The sequence below is a fragment of the Carlito syrichta genome, unplaced genomic scaffold (assembly GCF_000164805.1).
Source record: "Carlito syrichta isolate Samal-C Ts95f unplaced genomic scaffold, Tarsius_syrichta-2.0.1 Scaffold314306, whole genome shotgun sequence".
In the NCBI taxonomy this organism is placed as follows: domain Eukaryota; kingdom Metazoa; phylum Chordata; class Mammalia; order Primates; family Tarsiidae; genus Carlito; species Carlito syrichta.
In genome coordinates, this window is record NW_007258402.1 from 117,219 (window position 1) to 132,627 (window position 15,409).

A 15,409-nucleotide genomic window follows, 5' to 3' on the forward strand; every position below is an offset into this window, starting at 1 on the left:
CCAGTCAAGGAGAACCTGAGATCTCAAAAGTCACATGTCGTCCCCTTGGTTTCAGCATTCTTGGTGATGGAGGAAGGAAAGCCCTTAAAAATGTTAGACCTCATTTTGAGCTTCAGACCTGGGTGTTCAAGAGATAATGGAATGTGTTCATATCTGAGAAGCATTCCAAACCAGCCAGAGAGTGTACTCACTTCACCATGAGAGTGCAAAAGCTATAAACAAAGCCTTCCTCATCATATCCAACGGATGCAGCTATGCCCTGTAAGTGCTGGAGCAACGTTTCTGAGTCCCAGCAAGGCCTACAGCTGGAACATGCTGGTGCCCTCCACATTGTGGGAGGCAGAAAATGTCTTGGAATTGTCCTCAGAAGACTTCCATTGATGTGAGACCCCAAGGCAAGGGAGGCAGCCAATGTCCTTCACAAGTTTCCAGAAGTTCTTCCGAAACTTCAGGCGGACAAAGGCATAGAGCACAGGGTTAAGACAGGCTCGCAGGTATGCAATGACCTCCGTCACTGTAATGGCATAATGAAAACTTGTCATGGTATCATACTCCCAGCTTGTGCTTTGGATGAGCTTCATGAGGTTGAAGGGTGTCTGAGTCAGCAGGAACACAGCCACCACCAGGAAGATGATCTTTAGAGATCTGTGCTTCTGGAAACCTCGGGCATAAAGCAGCTTCCTGATTATGACTGAGTAGCAGACAATCATTGTGAGCAGTGGCAGGAAGAACCCCAGTGACATCTGGGTGGCAAGAACCACAGTGGAAATCCCGTCAGCATGGTAATCACAGACGAGCTTGTCAAGATGAAAGACATTGCCGTAGATGATCTGGGGCAAGGAAACCAGCAGGGAGATCAACCAGATGATCAAGCAGATGACCTTGCCCCAGGCCATCCTCTTGGCCTGCTGGTTGTAGGCCTTGGTGGCCTGAACCACTGCAATGAAACGATCCACAGTGAGACAGGTGAGGATGAGCATGGACGTGTAGAAGTTTATTGTGTAGATGCCCCGGAGGGTCTTGCACAAGACCATGCCAAAGACCCACTCATGGATGCCTGCATAGGCCCAGAAGGGCAGAGTGCAGATAAACACCAGGTCAGCCAGGGGCAGGTTCACCAGGAACAGGTCTGTCAGGCTCTGCAGCTTCTGGTAGAAGATGGATATGATCAGCACTAGGGAGTTCCCCACCAGGCCGCAGAGAAACACCACTATATATGTGCAGGGCAGGAAGATATTCTTGAACTGCAGGAAGTGTTCATGCTCCTGGATGCTGACATTGGATGTGCTGAAGAACCCGTCATCTTCATAGTTGTATTCTTCCATGGCATCTGCTCAGAAGAACCCAGGAATTATATTTGGGGCTGAGGGTGACACTCCCTGTCTTCTCACTGTCCCGTTGTCTATGTTTATTAGAGGCAAATAGTCACCTCCTAAACCCACCCACTGGGATACTCAGGAACAGCACAATCCAGTCTACTGAAGATAGTGAAGTTGAGGGGAAATTGCTCAGATAGGATGAGGGACTCCACTAGCCCTAAAATTAGCAGGATCTCACCCATCTGAGTAACAAGTCATCACTGACCCCCACGCACCTTCCATAAAATCCTGTTCACAATTATTTTCAAAGTACAAGTTGCCCTGTGTTCACATGGGTATGGTGCCTTTGGAAGAGCAGTACTGCTCAGCAGTGGAGAACACCTGGAGTCCTGTCCCATACCTCATCCCAGTTGCCCACCCATCACTGCTCCGTCTTCTGTTAAATTGTGAAAGCTAAAGCAAGTATTCCCTCCAGGGGGCTCTACTGTCAACACAGATGTTTAGGGGATGACCAGGACTCCTCTGCCTGGGTGGGCAGTCCTTCCTGCCTTTTCTTTCCCTCAATGGCATTCATTTTCAGAGGCAACTGATGAGGAAACAAGACGTAGAAAAGCACCTGGCTGACCGGGTGTGGTGACTTACCCTATAATCCCAGCACTTTGGGAGGCCGAATGAGAGGATTGCCTGAGCCCAGGGGTTCGAAACCAGCCTGGGCAACTTGGTGAGACCTTGTCTCTACAATAAATCACAAAAATTAGCCAGGCATGGTGGTGTGTGCCTGTTGTTCCAGCTACTTGGAAGGATCGTCTGAGCCCAGCAGATTGAGGCTGCAGTGGCTGTGAGCAGTGTGCCACTACTACACTCCAGCCTGGGCAACAGAGCGAGACTCCAACTCAAAAAAAAAAAAAAAAAACCTGACTGTCTAGAACTTTGGCTGAGCTGACTTCCAGGGAATTGGGCGGTGTTCCTCTCTCCCCAGCCCAAGCTGTCCTCTCACCACCTATTGACAACTTTTTACTATCAGAGCCTCATTTTCTGAAGAGTTCTTAATCTACAGGTGTCTCTTAAAAGGTAGATTTCCCCAGAAAGGGACATGGCCTTGGCTTCTGTGATGAGCAATTTAGGGCTTAAGGCCTTTAACAAAGTAAGTCCTGATTGAAATGGGGCTTCAAATGGGCAGTGGTACAAATGACTGCAGCCCTTCATGTGTCACTTTCCCTGACCCTTCTCCCTGCCCTGTTACCCTGCCAGTGACCACAGACAAGGCATGAGGTGCTGTGACCTGTGGCATGGGAGGAGGGGCAGCTGCGGTAGCATCAGCCGGAGATGCCAGGCCCATCCTTGCCATGGACTTGCATATGCTTGGTAACAGCAGCTCATTTCCAGTAACCTGAGGAGGCTGTGCCCCTCCCGCACCTCGAGATGTCTTAGGAAGATCAGGTGTTTGGGCAGAATCTCTGCAAGGTGTAGCAAAGTCAAAATATTGCCTAGCCAGACAAGGGCATTTAAAAGTTGAGGTAATCTCTCCTAGTCCACTCAGAGACACTTCTCTCCCTGACATTGAGTTCTGACTGGAAGCAGCATCAGCCCTGATGCCACTGCCTTCCTTGGTCCTTCCAGAAGCCAAAGCACCCTTTGTCTCCAGCAAGGACAGACCTTGCCATCGTGGAAGGAGTACTCAGAGTATAGTTCCTACCCTGGACCACAAATGTTAGATCTCTGAGGGTGATAGGTCAGCCAGTAGGCATCCTCCCCACAAGCTTTCTGGAGATAAATGATGATGTGTTTGTGTTATCGCTTCACACAGAGACAAAAACATGTTCTCATCATTTAAAATACAAAAACAGCAGGCAGCTTTGCTCTTAAGAATAATGTCCAGCTCCCTATTGTTGCTTGGCTTTCTCTTGCCTTTTTTATCCTCCTATTCCAGCTTTTATTGAACCCTTACACTGGCATCACACATTTCCTTGAAGGACCTGTGCAAATTCATTTGTAATCATGGGTAAACTGTAATATTATATTCACAGATGGGACTGGACAGTTCTGTGCAGGCAATTAAAAATGACTTTCCCTTCTAGAAAAGATTTTTAAAAATTTATTTCTTTAGTGTCTATAATCAAAATCGCCTGTTGACAGCTGAAAATTTTTAAAAATAATATATTCAACTTTGGAAATAATGTAAAACTATGATAAATTATGCAGCAAATTATAATTCAGGCGTAAAATAGAATATGGCTGAATGTTTAGGAAGCACTATTAATGCTTTTGGAAAGTCCCATATTGTTAAATTGCTCAGAACAGTGTAAACACAGAGTAAATATGCAAAATAAGTATAAGCTACTAATATTACAACAGATCGATGTCAAAAAGGATATAAAATTGATTGTGATTCTTAACCTTTTTTGACCATAAATTCCTTTAAGAATCTCATAAAAACTGCAGACCTTTTCTCAGAAATAATGTGTATACACACACAAACAGACCTGCAATTCTCGGGGGGTTCATGAACCCCTGCATCCTGCTGCAATGTATTCTAGGGACCTTTATTTAAGAATTCATGATAAACTATACGATATTGACTATATTTTTTAAAATAGAAAAATAACCACATTTTATTAGCAGTTAGCCTCTGGCTGGTGCAATTATAGGTAACTTATTTTCTCTTCCTTTATGTTTCTTTAATAATTTCCAAAGTTTCTACAGTCATGTACTGATTTATACTGAAAAAAGAAAGTAAACAATAATCTGAGATAATTTGTCTTAAAAATACAAAAGAAAACAGATAATTCAGTGAGCAAATATAGACAATGACTAGACTCACCTTATTTTCTGGGTCTGGCTGGGGATGCCGTCACTAACAGTACCACCAACTTACAAACATTTACTGTTCACCTGAATCATGTTCAGAATTTTCCTTTTTCTTTCATTTAACCCTCACAGCAGCCAATGGCAGCAATAGAATTTGAATCAAGAGCAGTTGCAGTCAGTAGTCTGAGTATTTTGCATTGTGCCCTACTGAAGGCAGGAATCTGAGAACCCCAGCAACCCTTGGGGTTAATCCTCCCTGTCTCTTTTTTTTTTGAGTCAGGGTCTCACTCTTTCATCTGGTCTGGAGTGCAGTGGCACAATCCCAGCTCACTGCAGCCTCAACTTCCTAGGCTCAGGCGAACCTTCCACCCCAAGCTCCCAAGTAGCTGGGAGTACAGACATGTGCCACCATGTCTAGCTAATTTTTTAATTTTTTTGGAGAGGTGAGGTCTCACTATGTTGCCCAGGCTGTTCTTGAACTCCTGAGCTCAAGCGATCCTCCCACCTTGACCTCCCAAAGTGTGGGATTACAGGCGTGAGCTACTGTGCCCAGCCCCTCATCTTTTAAATATAAAGACAAATGACTCACCAGCAGAGATGCTTTGTCAGTTTGTTCCAGAGATGAGTTTGCTCATGAAGCAAGGTCTACCTCTACTTCTTTGTGATGTGGTTCATGTTTCCGCTGAATATTTTTTAAGAGCCTTCAATTGGCCTCTATAAGAGACCCACCCTCTAGCCCCATCCTTCAGATCAAAATCTATATGACGAACCTACACCCATGAATTTAAGGATCAGAGATAGGGATCGGTGACTCTGATATCCTACACCCCCTTCATTCTGGCTTGGGGCTTATTCTGTCAGGACCTGACCAGAGTTTTATTTATAAACTAAAGGGGAATAATTAAGTTTGGTTGGCAGTCCACTGAAGATGTGGCATTCGTACCTCAAAATTGTTTCATTTACTACTCATATCTCTTTGGAACTGTTGGGGTCTGGGCCAATGCAAAGTCCATGCTATGGGCTGAATTCAGTGTCTGTGTGCAGCTAACATACATAATAGCTGCTGAACCTCATAGCAGCCCTGCAAAATAGGTATTATCCTCGCTTTATAGATAAGAACACTGACGACCACAGCCAAAATAATAGCTCCATGTGCACACAGCTAGTAACTGGCAACTTAAAGATACAAATCAGGTCTCTGTCATCAACAAACCAGTGAACTGGAAGGCTTCTAGGTGATGGTCTGCCAAAGAGCCTGGTGCAACCCTGCCTCTTAAACCCATACCACTCAGGCCCCTTGGCAAGCAGTGCCCACCCACCCTGCTTCTCCTGGCTGGAATCATCTGGTTTCCTGGGGCTGCCCTCTCCACTCCTGGAGTTCCTCGAGAAGTTGAACACCTTGATGTCGGTGCAATTCTAGTTGTTAGACTCCATGACAGAGTATCACTGACCCTTTTGGGAAATAACACCGGAAGGCAGAAATTGGAGGAATGTCTGCCTGGGTCACATTCCCTAGCACCTCCTAGTGGAGGGGGAAGTAGATAGAGGTGTGGACTCCATTTCTGTTTTCCTAGAAGCAGCTAACCTCTTGCAGAGGCACCAGGCCTCCCTCTCAGCCTGCTTCCCTGCTAGGCAGACCCCCTCATGAGGCTCTTCTGAGGGCAGGTGTCGGGAATTGAGGGCAAGGGCCAGGGATAGCCCCAGGATTCAGAGACTGACAGTTCCACTGCAAGCCTGGTCCTGTGCTAGATGCTTTCTGTGTATGACTATCTCATCCTAGTTATTTAAAGAGCAACAAAAGCAAACAGAAGATTAGAGAGACTAGCTCACTTGCCCAGAACACATGTCCCCAAGCTGTCCTCCAGTGTCTGTCTAACTACAAAGTCAGTGCTCCCTGCCTACTCTTCCTGAGTATGCAGCTGTCCCAGGGAGGTCTGGCAAAAGATCTGAAGACCTCTAGTGAAATGTTATTTTACACACTTTATAAAATGCCTTTTATTGTGTGCCAGTTGGTAGTGTTAATTGTTTCAAGGCTATTACTTTTCTTTGAAACAAAATTCTAAACTTCTTAAGACGTGAGTACCAATCATGTCTTGGATTTCCCCAAAAATACTTAAACATTTTTCTAAATAGAATTAGGGGAAGACTGAAAAGGAAATGGCAGAAAGTTCTGCTGCAGATTTATCTTGGAGGTCAGACCGTTGGCCTGTTCTCCCTCCCTGGAGACCTGGCATTCTAGAGCAAGAGCTGTTAGGGTGTCATTTCCAGGGACCAGGGATGAGATCTCTACTGCTGTTGGGAGAAGAGTCTAATTACTAAGATGGACAACATGAGGCAGCCAGAGTGTGTTTCTCCCATAGAGAAAACCAAGAGAAAGTTTCCTTAGCACCCAGAGAGAAACAGGACCAGCAGTACATCCCACAACTCTTTAAAGGAGTCATAATAACCACAAAGAAGAGAAAAATCCATTGACCTGGGCTGTAACTGGCCGGACTCACCTGCATCACTATAGTCTACCAGCAGCCTCTGGACAAAGTGGGGAAGGTGAGTGAGAGGAATTCGGGAGTTCTGTGCTCCTGCAGACTTGGGGAGCCCCCTGAGCCTTGCAAGACTCTTGTCTCTTATGGGAAACTCTTACCCTACAGCCGTGCTGTGCTGAAGCCCACGAAAATGGTACAGGAAAGAAGAAAGCCTTGACCAGTGCCGGCCGCAATTTCCCAAGAACTCAACCCTTGCAGGTGGTGCAGCTGCTTTCTAGCTGGCCTAGGAAGGGCGGGGCCCCAAGGGCAAATTCCGCAGCTGAAGACTGCCTGGCTAGACTGGTTGCAGTGAGAATACTTGAGGTCACCTGCAGTTTGACATGTAAAAGGAATATAGTCTGACGCTAATGTAGGCCAGGTAGGCCATAGCAATCTCTCACTTCCCATGTAAACTCTTCAGTGCATGCCCTGCACAACAGTGTTACCCCAGTGATCTGGGGCTCCCTTCTAATCCTGACTGGAGTAGCCAAGAGTGTACACATGTGTGGTGCTTGAGCTCTTTCCCCATCCCCAACCTATACTCCCTTCAAAGGCTCAAAACAGAGAACTTGGGTAATCCCCAGAGTCATGCCCTCCACCTAGGGTGGCTGGGCATTTTCTTGGAGCAACACTTGCCAAGGAAAGTTTTTAGACCTTTAAAAAAAAGCTAAAAAAGGAGATAAGGAGCCGGGCTCGGTGGCTCAGTCTGTAATCCTATGCCTTTGGGAGGCTGAGGTGAGTGGATTGCCTGAGCCCACGGGTTCGAGACCCGCCTGGGCAGCGAGACCTCATCTCTACAATAAATCAAAAAATCAGCCGGGCGTGGTAGCGCATGCCTGTAATTCTGGCTACTCGGAAGGCTGAGGCGGAAGGATCGCTGGAGCCCAGCAGGTCGAGGCTGCAGTGACCAGGAGCAGCCACTACACTCCAGTCTGGGTGACCGAGTGAGACTCTAACTCAAAAAAAAAAAAAGAGATAAGGAGATAGACAGCAGTACAATAATAGTGGAAGACTTCAGCACTTCACTGACAGCAATAGACAGATCATCAAGTTAGAAAGTCAACAAAGAAACAGTTAAACCAGACTCTAGAGCCAATGGAACCAACATTCCATCCCCAAACTGCAGAATATATATTTTACCTTATATCAGCACATGGAACATGCTCCAAGATAGACCATATGATAGGTCACAAATCAAGTCTCAATAAATTAAAAAAAAAAAAACTAAAACCAAAATTATATCAAGCACCTTCTCAGACCACAGTGGAATAAAACTAGAAGTTAATTCCAAGAAGAATTCACAAAAGCAAGCAAAAACATGAAAGTTAAACAATCTTCTCCTAAATGATCCTTGGGTCTACAATGAAATCAAGATGGAAATTTAAAAAATGTTTGGATGACAACAATGAAACAAGTTATCAAAACCTCTGAGACACATACAAAGCTGTGCTTGGAGGAAATTTATGGCACTTAAGGCCTACATTTATAAGTCTGAAAGATCACATATCGACAACCTAACATCACACCTCAAGGAACTAGAAAAAACAAACCAAACCCAAAGCTAGCAGAAGAAAAGAAATAATGAAAATCAGAGCAGAACTAAATGAAATTGAAATCCAAAAAACAATGCAAAGGACTGATGAAACAAAAAGTAGATTCTTTGAAAAAATAAAATAGAGTGCTAGCTAGCTTAAGAAACGAACAGAGAATATTCAAATTCAGTCAGAAATGAAAATGGAGACATTACAACTGATGACAGAAATTCAAAAGATTATCCAAGATTATTATGAATATCTTTATGAAAGAAACTTGCTGATCTAGAGGAAATGGATAAATTCTTGAGAACATACAACCCCCTCCCCAACCTTGAATCAGAAAGAAGTAGAAACCCTGAACAGACCAATAATGAGTAGTGAGATTGAAGCAGTAATTAGAAGTCTCCCAATAAAAAAAGTCCAAGATCAGATGGGCTCAGCAGCTGAATTCTGCCACACCTTCAAGGAAGAACTGGTACCAATTTTACTGAAGTTATTCCACAAGATTGAACAGGAGGGAATCTCCCTAACTCATTCTATAAGGCCAGTATCACTCTGATACCAAAAGCCAGAAAAGACAGCAAAAAAAGAAAACTACAGACCAATATCCCTTATAAACATAGACGCAAAAATCCGCAACAAAATATTAGCAAACCAAATTCGACAGCACATTAAAAAAAAAAAAAATACACCATGACACCATGTGGGTTTTAATCCCAGGTATGCATGGGTATTTCAACATGCACACGTCAGCAAATGTGATCCACTGCATAAAATTAAAAACAAAAATCATATGATTATCTCAGTAAATACAGAAAAAGCATTTGATAAAATTCAGCATCCCTTCATGATTAAAAAAACCCTAGCAAAATAAGCATAGAGGCAACATTCCTCAAAGTAATAAAAGCTATCTATGACAAACCCACAGACACTGTGAAAGGAAAAAAAGAAGTAGAATACATATCCCCTCAAAACTGGAACATGGCAAGGATGTCCATTGTCACCACTCTTATTTAACATAGTCCTGGAAGTCCTAGCCAGAGCAATCAGACATGAAAAAGAAATAAAGGGTATCCAAGTAGGAAATGAAATCAAACTATCTCTGTATGCCAACCATATGATCTTATACCTAGAGAATCCTAAAGACCCCTCCAAAAGACTCCTGGACTTGATAAATGAATTCAGTAAAGCTTCAGTATACAAAATCAACACACACAAATCAGTAGCACTACTATATACCAATAGCAACCAAGCTGAGAACCAAATGAATAACTCAATTCCATTTACAATAACATCCTCCAAGCTAAAATACCTAGGAATATGTTTAATCAATGAGGTGAAAAGATCTCTACAAGGAGAACTACAAAATTCCGATGATAGAAACTAGAGGATGCAAAAGGGGAAACATCCCATTCTCATGGATTGGAAAATAATCAACATTGTCAAAATGACCATATTACCCAAATAATCTACAGATTCATCACAATCCCTATCGAACTACCAATGCCATTTTTCACAGAATTAGGAAAAAAATCCTAAAATTCATATGGAGCCAAAAAAGAGCCAGGATGACCAAAACAACCCTAAGCAAAAAGAACAAAGCTGGAGGCATCTCATTACCTGACTTTGAATTATACTATAAGACTCTAGTAACCAAAACAGCATGGACTGGTGCAAGAGCAGACACATGGACCAATGGAACAGAACACAGAATCCAGAAATGCTCATACCTACAACCAACTGATCTTTGAAAAAGCAGACAAAAACGTACACGGGGGAAAGGACACCCTATACAACAAACTGTGCTGGGAAAATTGGTTAGCTACATGCAGAAAAATGAAACTTGCTCCCTAACCCCATATACAAAAATTAATGCAAGATGGATTAAAGACTTAAATGTCAGACCTGAACCAAATCCTAAAAGAAAGCCTAGGAAATATTCTTCTGGACATCAGCCAAGGCAAAGAATTTATGGCTAAAACCCCAAAAACAAATGCAACTAAAACAAAAATAAGTGGGACTTAATTAAACTAAAAGTCTTCTGCATAGCAAAAGCAATAATCAACAGTAAATAGGTGACCTACAGAATGGGAGAGGATATTCACAAACTATACATCTGACAAGGACTAATACCCAAAATCTGCAAGGAACTCAAACATCAGCAAGAAAAAAAGCAGATAACCCCATTAAAAAGTGGGCAAACGACATGAACAGACATGTCTCAAAAGAAGATATACAAGTGACCAACAAACATGAAAAAATGCTCAACATCACTCATCATCAGGGAAATGCAAATTAAAACAACAATGAGATCCCACCTAGTTAGAATGGCCATTATTGAAACATCAAAAAACAATAGATGCCGGTGTGGTTGTGGGAAAAAAAGAACATTTATATATTGTTGGTGGGAGTGTAAATTAGTACAATCTATGGAGATTTCTCAAAAAACTAAAAGTAGATCTGCCATTTGATCCAGCAATCCCACTCCTAGGTATCTACCCAAAAGAACAGAACAAAGGTCGTTATATAAAAAGACACCTGCACTCACTTGTTTATTATAGCACAATTTACAGTTGCAAAGATGTGGAATCAGCCTAAATGACCATCAGCCAATCAGTGGCAAAGAAATGTGGTACATATACACTATGGAATACTATTCAGCCATTAAAAAGAATGAAATAATGTCTTTTGCAGTAACTTGACTGGAACTGAAGAACATTATCCTAAGCGAACCAAGCAAACAGGAACAGAAAACCAAGCACTACATGTTCTCATTTTTAAGTGAGAGCTAAACTGAGGATATGCAGAGACGTAGAGAATGGTATAATGGATACCAGAGACTCCGAAGGGGGAGAGAGGGAGGAAGGGGTGGAGAGATAAAGAAAATTACCTTTCAGGTACAAGGTGCACAGGTGGGTGTGGTGGGTACACTTAAAACCCATACCAAAAACTATTTGTACTCCCAAAGCTACTGAAATTTTTTTTTAACTTAGAAGTCAGGAAAGTCCAAACAGATTTACTGGCCATTAGGGCCAAGGTGTAGTTGTTGTGAGATTACAATCCCATCTTTGAAGCTGGCCACTGAAGGATTATTCCAAAATTAGCCCATTTATTTTCTTTTGGAGATCATTTTTTAGACACCAGATATTTAAATGACAGCATGTACCTTTTGTTTTATGGGCACTAACTAAGGAAAAGTATTTGTGTCCTCACTTGAACCAAAGTTATAAAAGCAGCTTCCCTTCCCGGGGTTGGTAGACCTGATGAGAACAGCAGGAGTCAAAGACAGGGAACCATAGGCATGGAGGGAGAAACTGGGGTATCCATTTGCTTATTATGTTTGTTTCCATAGATTATATTTCTGCTGAAATCTTAAAGAGTTGGGTGTTTTAATTTTGAGAGTTAAAAAAATTAATTCCAAGTTAATATTTCTAAGGAGAGTTTAGACACAATTATTACCTCCTCAAAGCTCCCTCATGGAAGGATCTTTTTATTCTGGGTTTGTCAGTCTTGGCCCAGACCCAGGGCAGAACCATTTACTTTATGGGACCTTACCTGATTGGGACAAGTCCTAGTCAACTGCTGTGAGTAGTCTTCCTACTCTAGGAGTATGACTTCATTCACTTGGCTTTTGGGTTTACCAAGATAGAATGCAGAGGTTCTGTTGCCAAGACACTCCCAGTAAAGAGGGCTTTGGCTTCCTCAGAAGTATTCACAGAGTCACAGGTGAATTACTTGACCTTTTGTTGACATAGGCATGCTAATTTGGGATCTTTTATTTATGATATATTTTTTAAATTGCTGTAAGAAGTTCTTTATATCAAATATTTCAGAAAAATATTTTCTGAAATATTAAACATTTTTAAAAGAGGGAAGAAAATATTGTTTAAAGGGAAAGAAGAAACTGATCTGAATGTCTGGATTTTTGGAGACAAATCCTGATCTTTTTGAATAAATGTACATGGGTCCTATTTTGCTACTAACTGCACATTGACAATTCTTGACTTGAAATCTAAGTCTAAACTTAGACACTGTGGATTACTCAGATAATGAATGTGACCGTATCACTGTGGGATGACTGTGTTATGTATAGTACAATATTTTGAATTACTTTGATCATTCATGTTAATACATTCCATTCAGTGCATATTGTGATAAGCTCTTTCTCATCTACATATTTCTATGTGTTCAGTAGAACATTTATGCCAAGCAATACTCATAAGTATTTTTGTTGGAGGGAAGGAGCATGGGGTGGGGAGGACCTTGCATTTGAGATATTTGGGGTTAAACAAAATGTTTAAACAGACTTCTCTGGAAAAAAAAAAAAAGTCTAATTCTGAGACTCTGATGGATGACCAGTACTGTGAAGATAAGTTGATGACCAAAGATCCGCAGAAAAGTAGCTTAACCAGGCATGGGCAACTGAGTTGGGCATGACCTGCTCGGCAAAGCCCCAGGGGCTGGTTGTGAGAATGGGCATGCTAGTTAGCGTGATGTGGTCAGACCACAGTCACCCAGTAACCAGAAGGCAAAATACCGGAAGTGTCATCCTTCACCCGGCTTTTAGGCAAAAAGAAAGCCAACAACTAAAAGGAAAACTACTAGGAATTTACTAGCACCTTATAGCAAAATAAAATAAATGTATTAAAATAAATATATAATAATAAACATTTAATTGCAAATAAAAAGATGCCTCCAGGTTTCAGAATTAATGTGATGGGTGGTTAGTTCAGCCCAACCTTCTAAACCTGCGCTGATCAGTGGAGTCTTCTGCCACGACAGGCATGTTCTATACCTGCACTGTCCAGCTCAGTGACTACCAGCCCAGGTGACAAGTGAGCCCTTGAAGTGGGGCTAGTGCAACCAAGGAGCCAAATTTTTCATTTAATTTATCTAATGCATTTACCACACGTGCAGTTCTAAACTGAAGACTTCTTCAGTTCACAGGGGACTGTTCATAGGTGGAGGCTGACCAGAGGCACTGATGGAGCCCACATAACCAGCAAGACATCTCGGGCCACAGGGACTTTCTAGATGTTCATTTCCTCCTCCGCCAGGTGATCTAAACAGTAGGAGGATCTACTCCTTGGGCACTCTGCAGGATTGAAGTTGAACAGTAGTTAAATGGAAAACAAGCTAAGGCAGTTTGATGTGTCACAGGGAAAGACTGTAGACTCCATCTGTAGAGACCAAACTTGTGGGACCCCACTGTGACCCTTGCCCAGAGATCTATGAACCCCAGGACCACAGTGCCAGGTCTGCCTCAGCGTCAGCCTTGTTTGTGTGCAAACTTTATTCTTACTTGGCTGTAAAATGGAGCCTTGGCCATCCCCTTTGGGAGCATTTGGGACAGAAAAACCTTGCCCTGAGACACATGATGTAGACACTGAACATAGGCTGTGTGCACAGCGTGCCTGGGAATGCCAAGACGACCACCTGCAAAGGGACCAACAGGCTGATGGGCTAGTGTGTGCACTTGAGAGGTTTCGATAACTGACCACAAGCTCCAGGACAGAAGTTCAGCAGGATAGGGTGGCATGCCACCAGCCATACCGGGCCACCACATCTAGCAGTAGACTCCCATGGTTGGAGCTAGAAGAAGAGGAAGGTGACGTGGGCAGTGACTTTATCTGTCGTCTTTTCGAAGACTACCTCATTATAAGGAAAGGAAATGACTCTAGCAGGAGGTGGGGTGCCCTCTAGTGGTCTTGTGGTTGCCCGTCATTCTCAAACTTGTAAAAAAAAAAATCTCTTGACATCCTCTAACAGAGTTGCTTGTACATTTTCTCAGCATCCCACAGTAAGAAATACATTTTACATGGCTCCCCAGTGTGCATGTGTGTACACCTAAGGGAAAAATAAGAGCCTCGTGCTTATTCTCACAACATGCAATATACTATTGCATTTGGTTTTTCTATTTTATTTCTTTTAATGTTGATCATAACCTACTAAATCAGTTCACAGCCTACTAGGTAGGTTGTTACCTACAATTTTAAAATCCATTGAAAAGAAAGCCCTCTGCTCTAGCCATTACTTTGAGACTGCATTAACCACCCATCCACACTCTTACCTTCCTCATGTAGGACCTCAGCCATAGCCAGGGAGGGTCTGGGAAACCTAGTCTGAATGATCTACTTGCAGGTAATCAGGGCTTGTCTATCATCACAGTGGTCATAGAGGAGGGTGATGGAAGGAGAGAGGGAATAATAAATCAGGACATCTGTATCCTAAAGGCAGGAAAATTAGGAGAACCAACTATAATCCTCAGTTTCTCTCATCCTACATTATTTATTTATCTCATTTCTGGCAAATGTGCTTTGGACAAGGATGAAAGCAAATGAAATGAGGCAGGCCTGAGTGAATTTGGGCCTGTCACCTCTGCTGTCAAGTGGGTGGTCGGACTAGATGGTTTCTTGAATTGCAGGCGCTGCCTTGGAAAGCTCCCAGAAAGAGCCGCCTGTCATCTCCTAAAGACTCTTGGTGTGGTGCTTTTGCAGGTACACCAGATGTTGAACAGGTGTCCCTGCCCCACAGTCGAGTGGCAGCCAAGATAAGCTTGGGCAGGACCCACTGAATTTCACCCCTCTGCGTCCACATGGAGAGCTCCCAGGTACTCTGGGTGGTTCTTCCCAGAGTCCTGCCGACTCAGCCAGGAACCTCAGGCCTCAGACAAAGGGCATGGGCTGTGGTAGACCATATTTGCACCTCTGCCTGTGGATGTTAGTGCTGCTACCCATGGAAGGATGGAGTGTCCCCCACCCCCATTACAGTGCGCTTGGCAATGACATGTGAACAGTAGTGCTGCAAGAATCATTTCCAGGCAGAAGTGATTGCTGTCTTCTCCAGGCAGAAGCTTTGTGAACATTAGGGTGTCTCCAGTGCATGCTCTCTTGTATTTCTGGTGTCCCAGATATTAGATCCTGAGCTCACCTGAGCCCTGGAGTCTGTTAATTTGCTGGGTAAGCTGCAGAGCCCTTTCCCAAGTGTGGCCATGGCTATCACACCAGGCCGGTCACCCAGACCTTGCTCTCTGCCCTGTAGACCAGTTTTCCAGCACAAGTTCTGGCTCCACTAAGGGTGGGATCATGAACTTGGTGCCTGGGTGAGCATGAAGATAGTGAGGAGGGTCACCTAATTACATGGTCTGGATGCCTGCTGCTGTACGATTGGCCTTGCATGTGCTGCTGTGTATAGTGAGGTCTTGCTCTTTCAGTGAGGCTCCAGCTGT

The 15,409-nt window shown here is 43.3% G+C and overlaps 2 protein-coding genes across 2 annotated transcripts in view; one reads left to right on the top strand and one right to left on the bottom strand.

Moving 5' to 3' along the window:
• FYCO1 (FYVE and coiled-coil domain containing 1) overlaps positions 1 to 15,409 on the top strand; it is an 80,098-nt gene that overhangs the window by 48,480 nt on the left and 16,209 nt on the right. The gene's annotated exons all lie outside the window — the stretch shown is intronic.
• Positions 300 to 1,325, bottom strand: CXCR6 (C-X-C motif chemokine receptor 6). Its single transcript, XM_008071388.1, has one exon. The coding sequence runs from the start codon at positions 1,323 to 1,325 to the stop codon at positions 300 to 302; it is 1,026 nt and encodes a 341-aa protein (XP_008069579.1).

What these genes read in the sequence shown, in the direction of transcription:
- CXCR6 (XM_008071388.1), bottom strand. Translation starts at nt 1,325, where the DNA reads ATGGAAGAATACAACTATGAAGATGACGGGTTCTTCAGCACATCCAAT.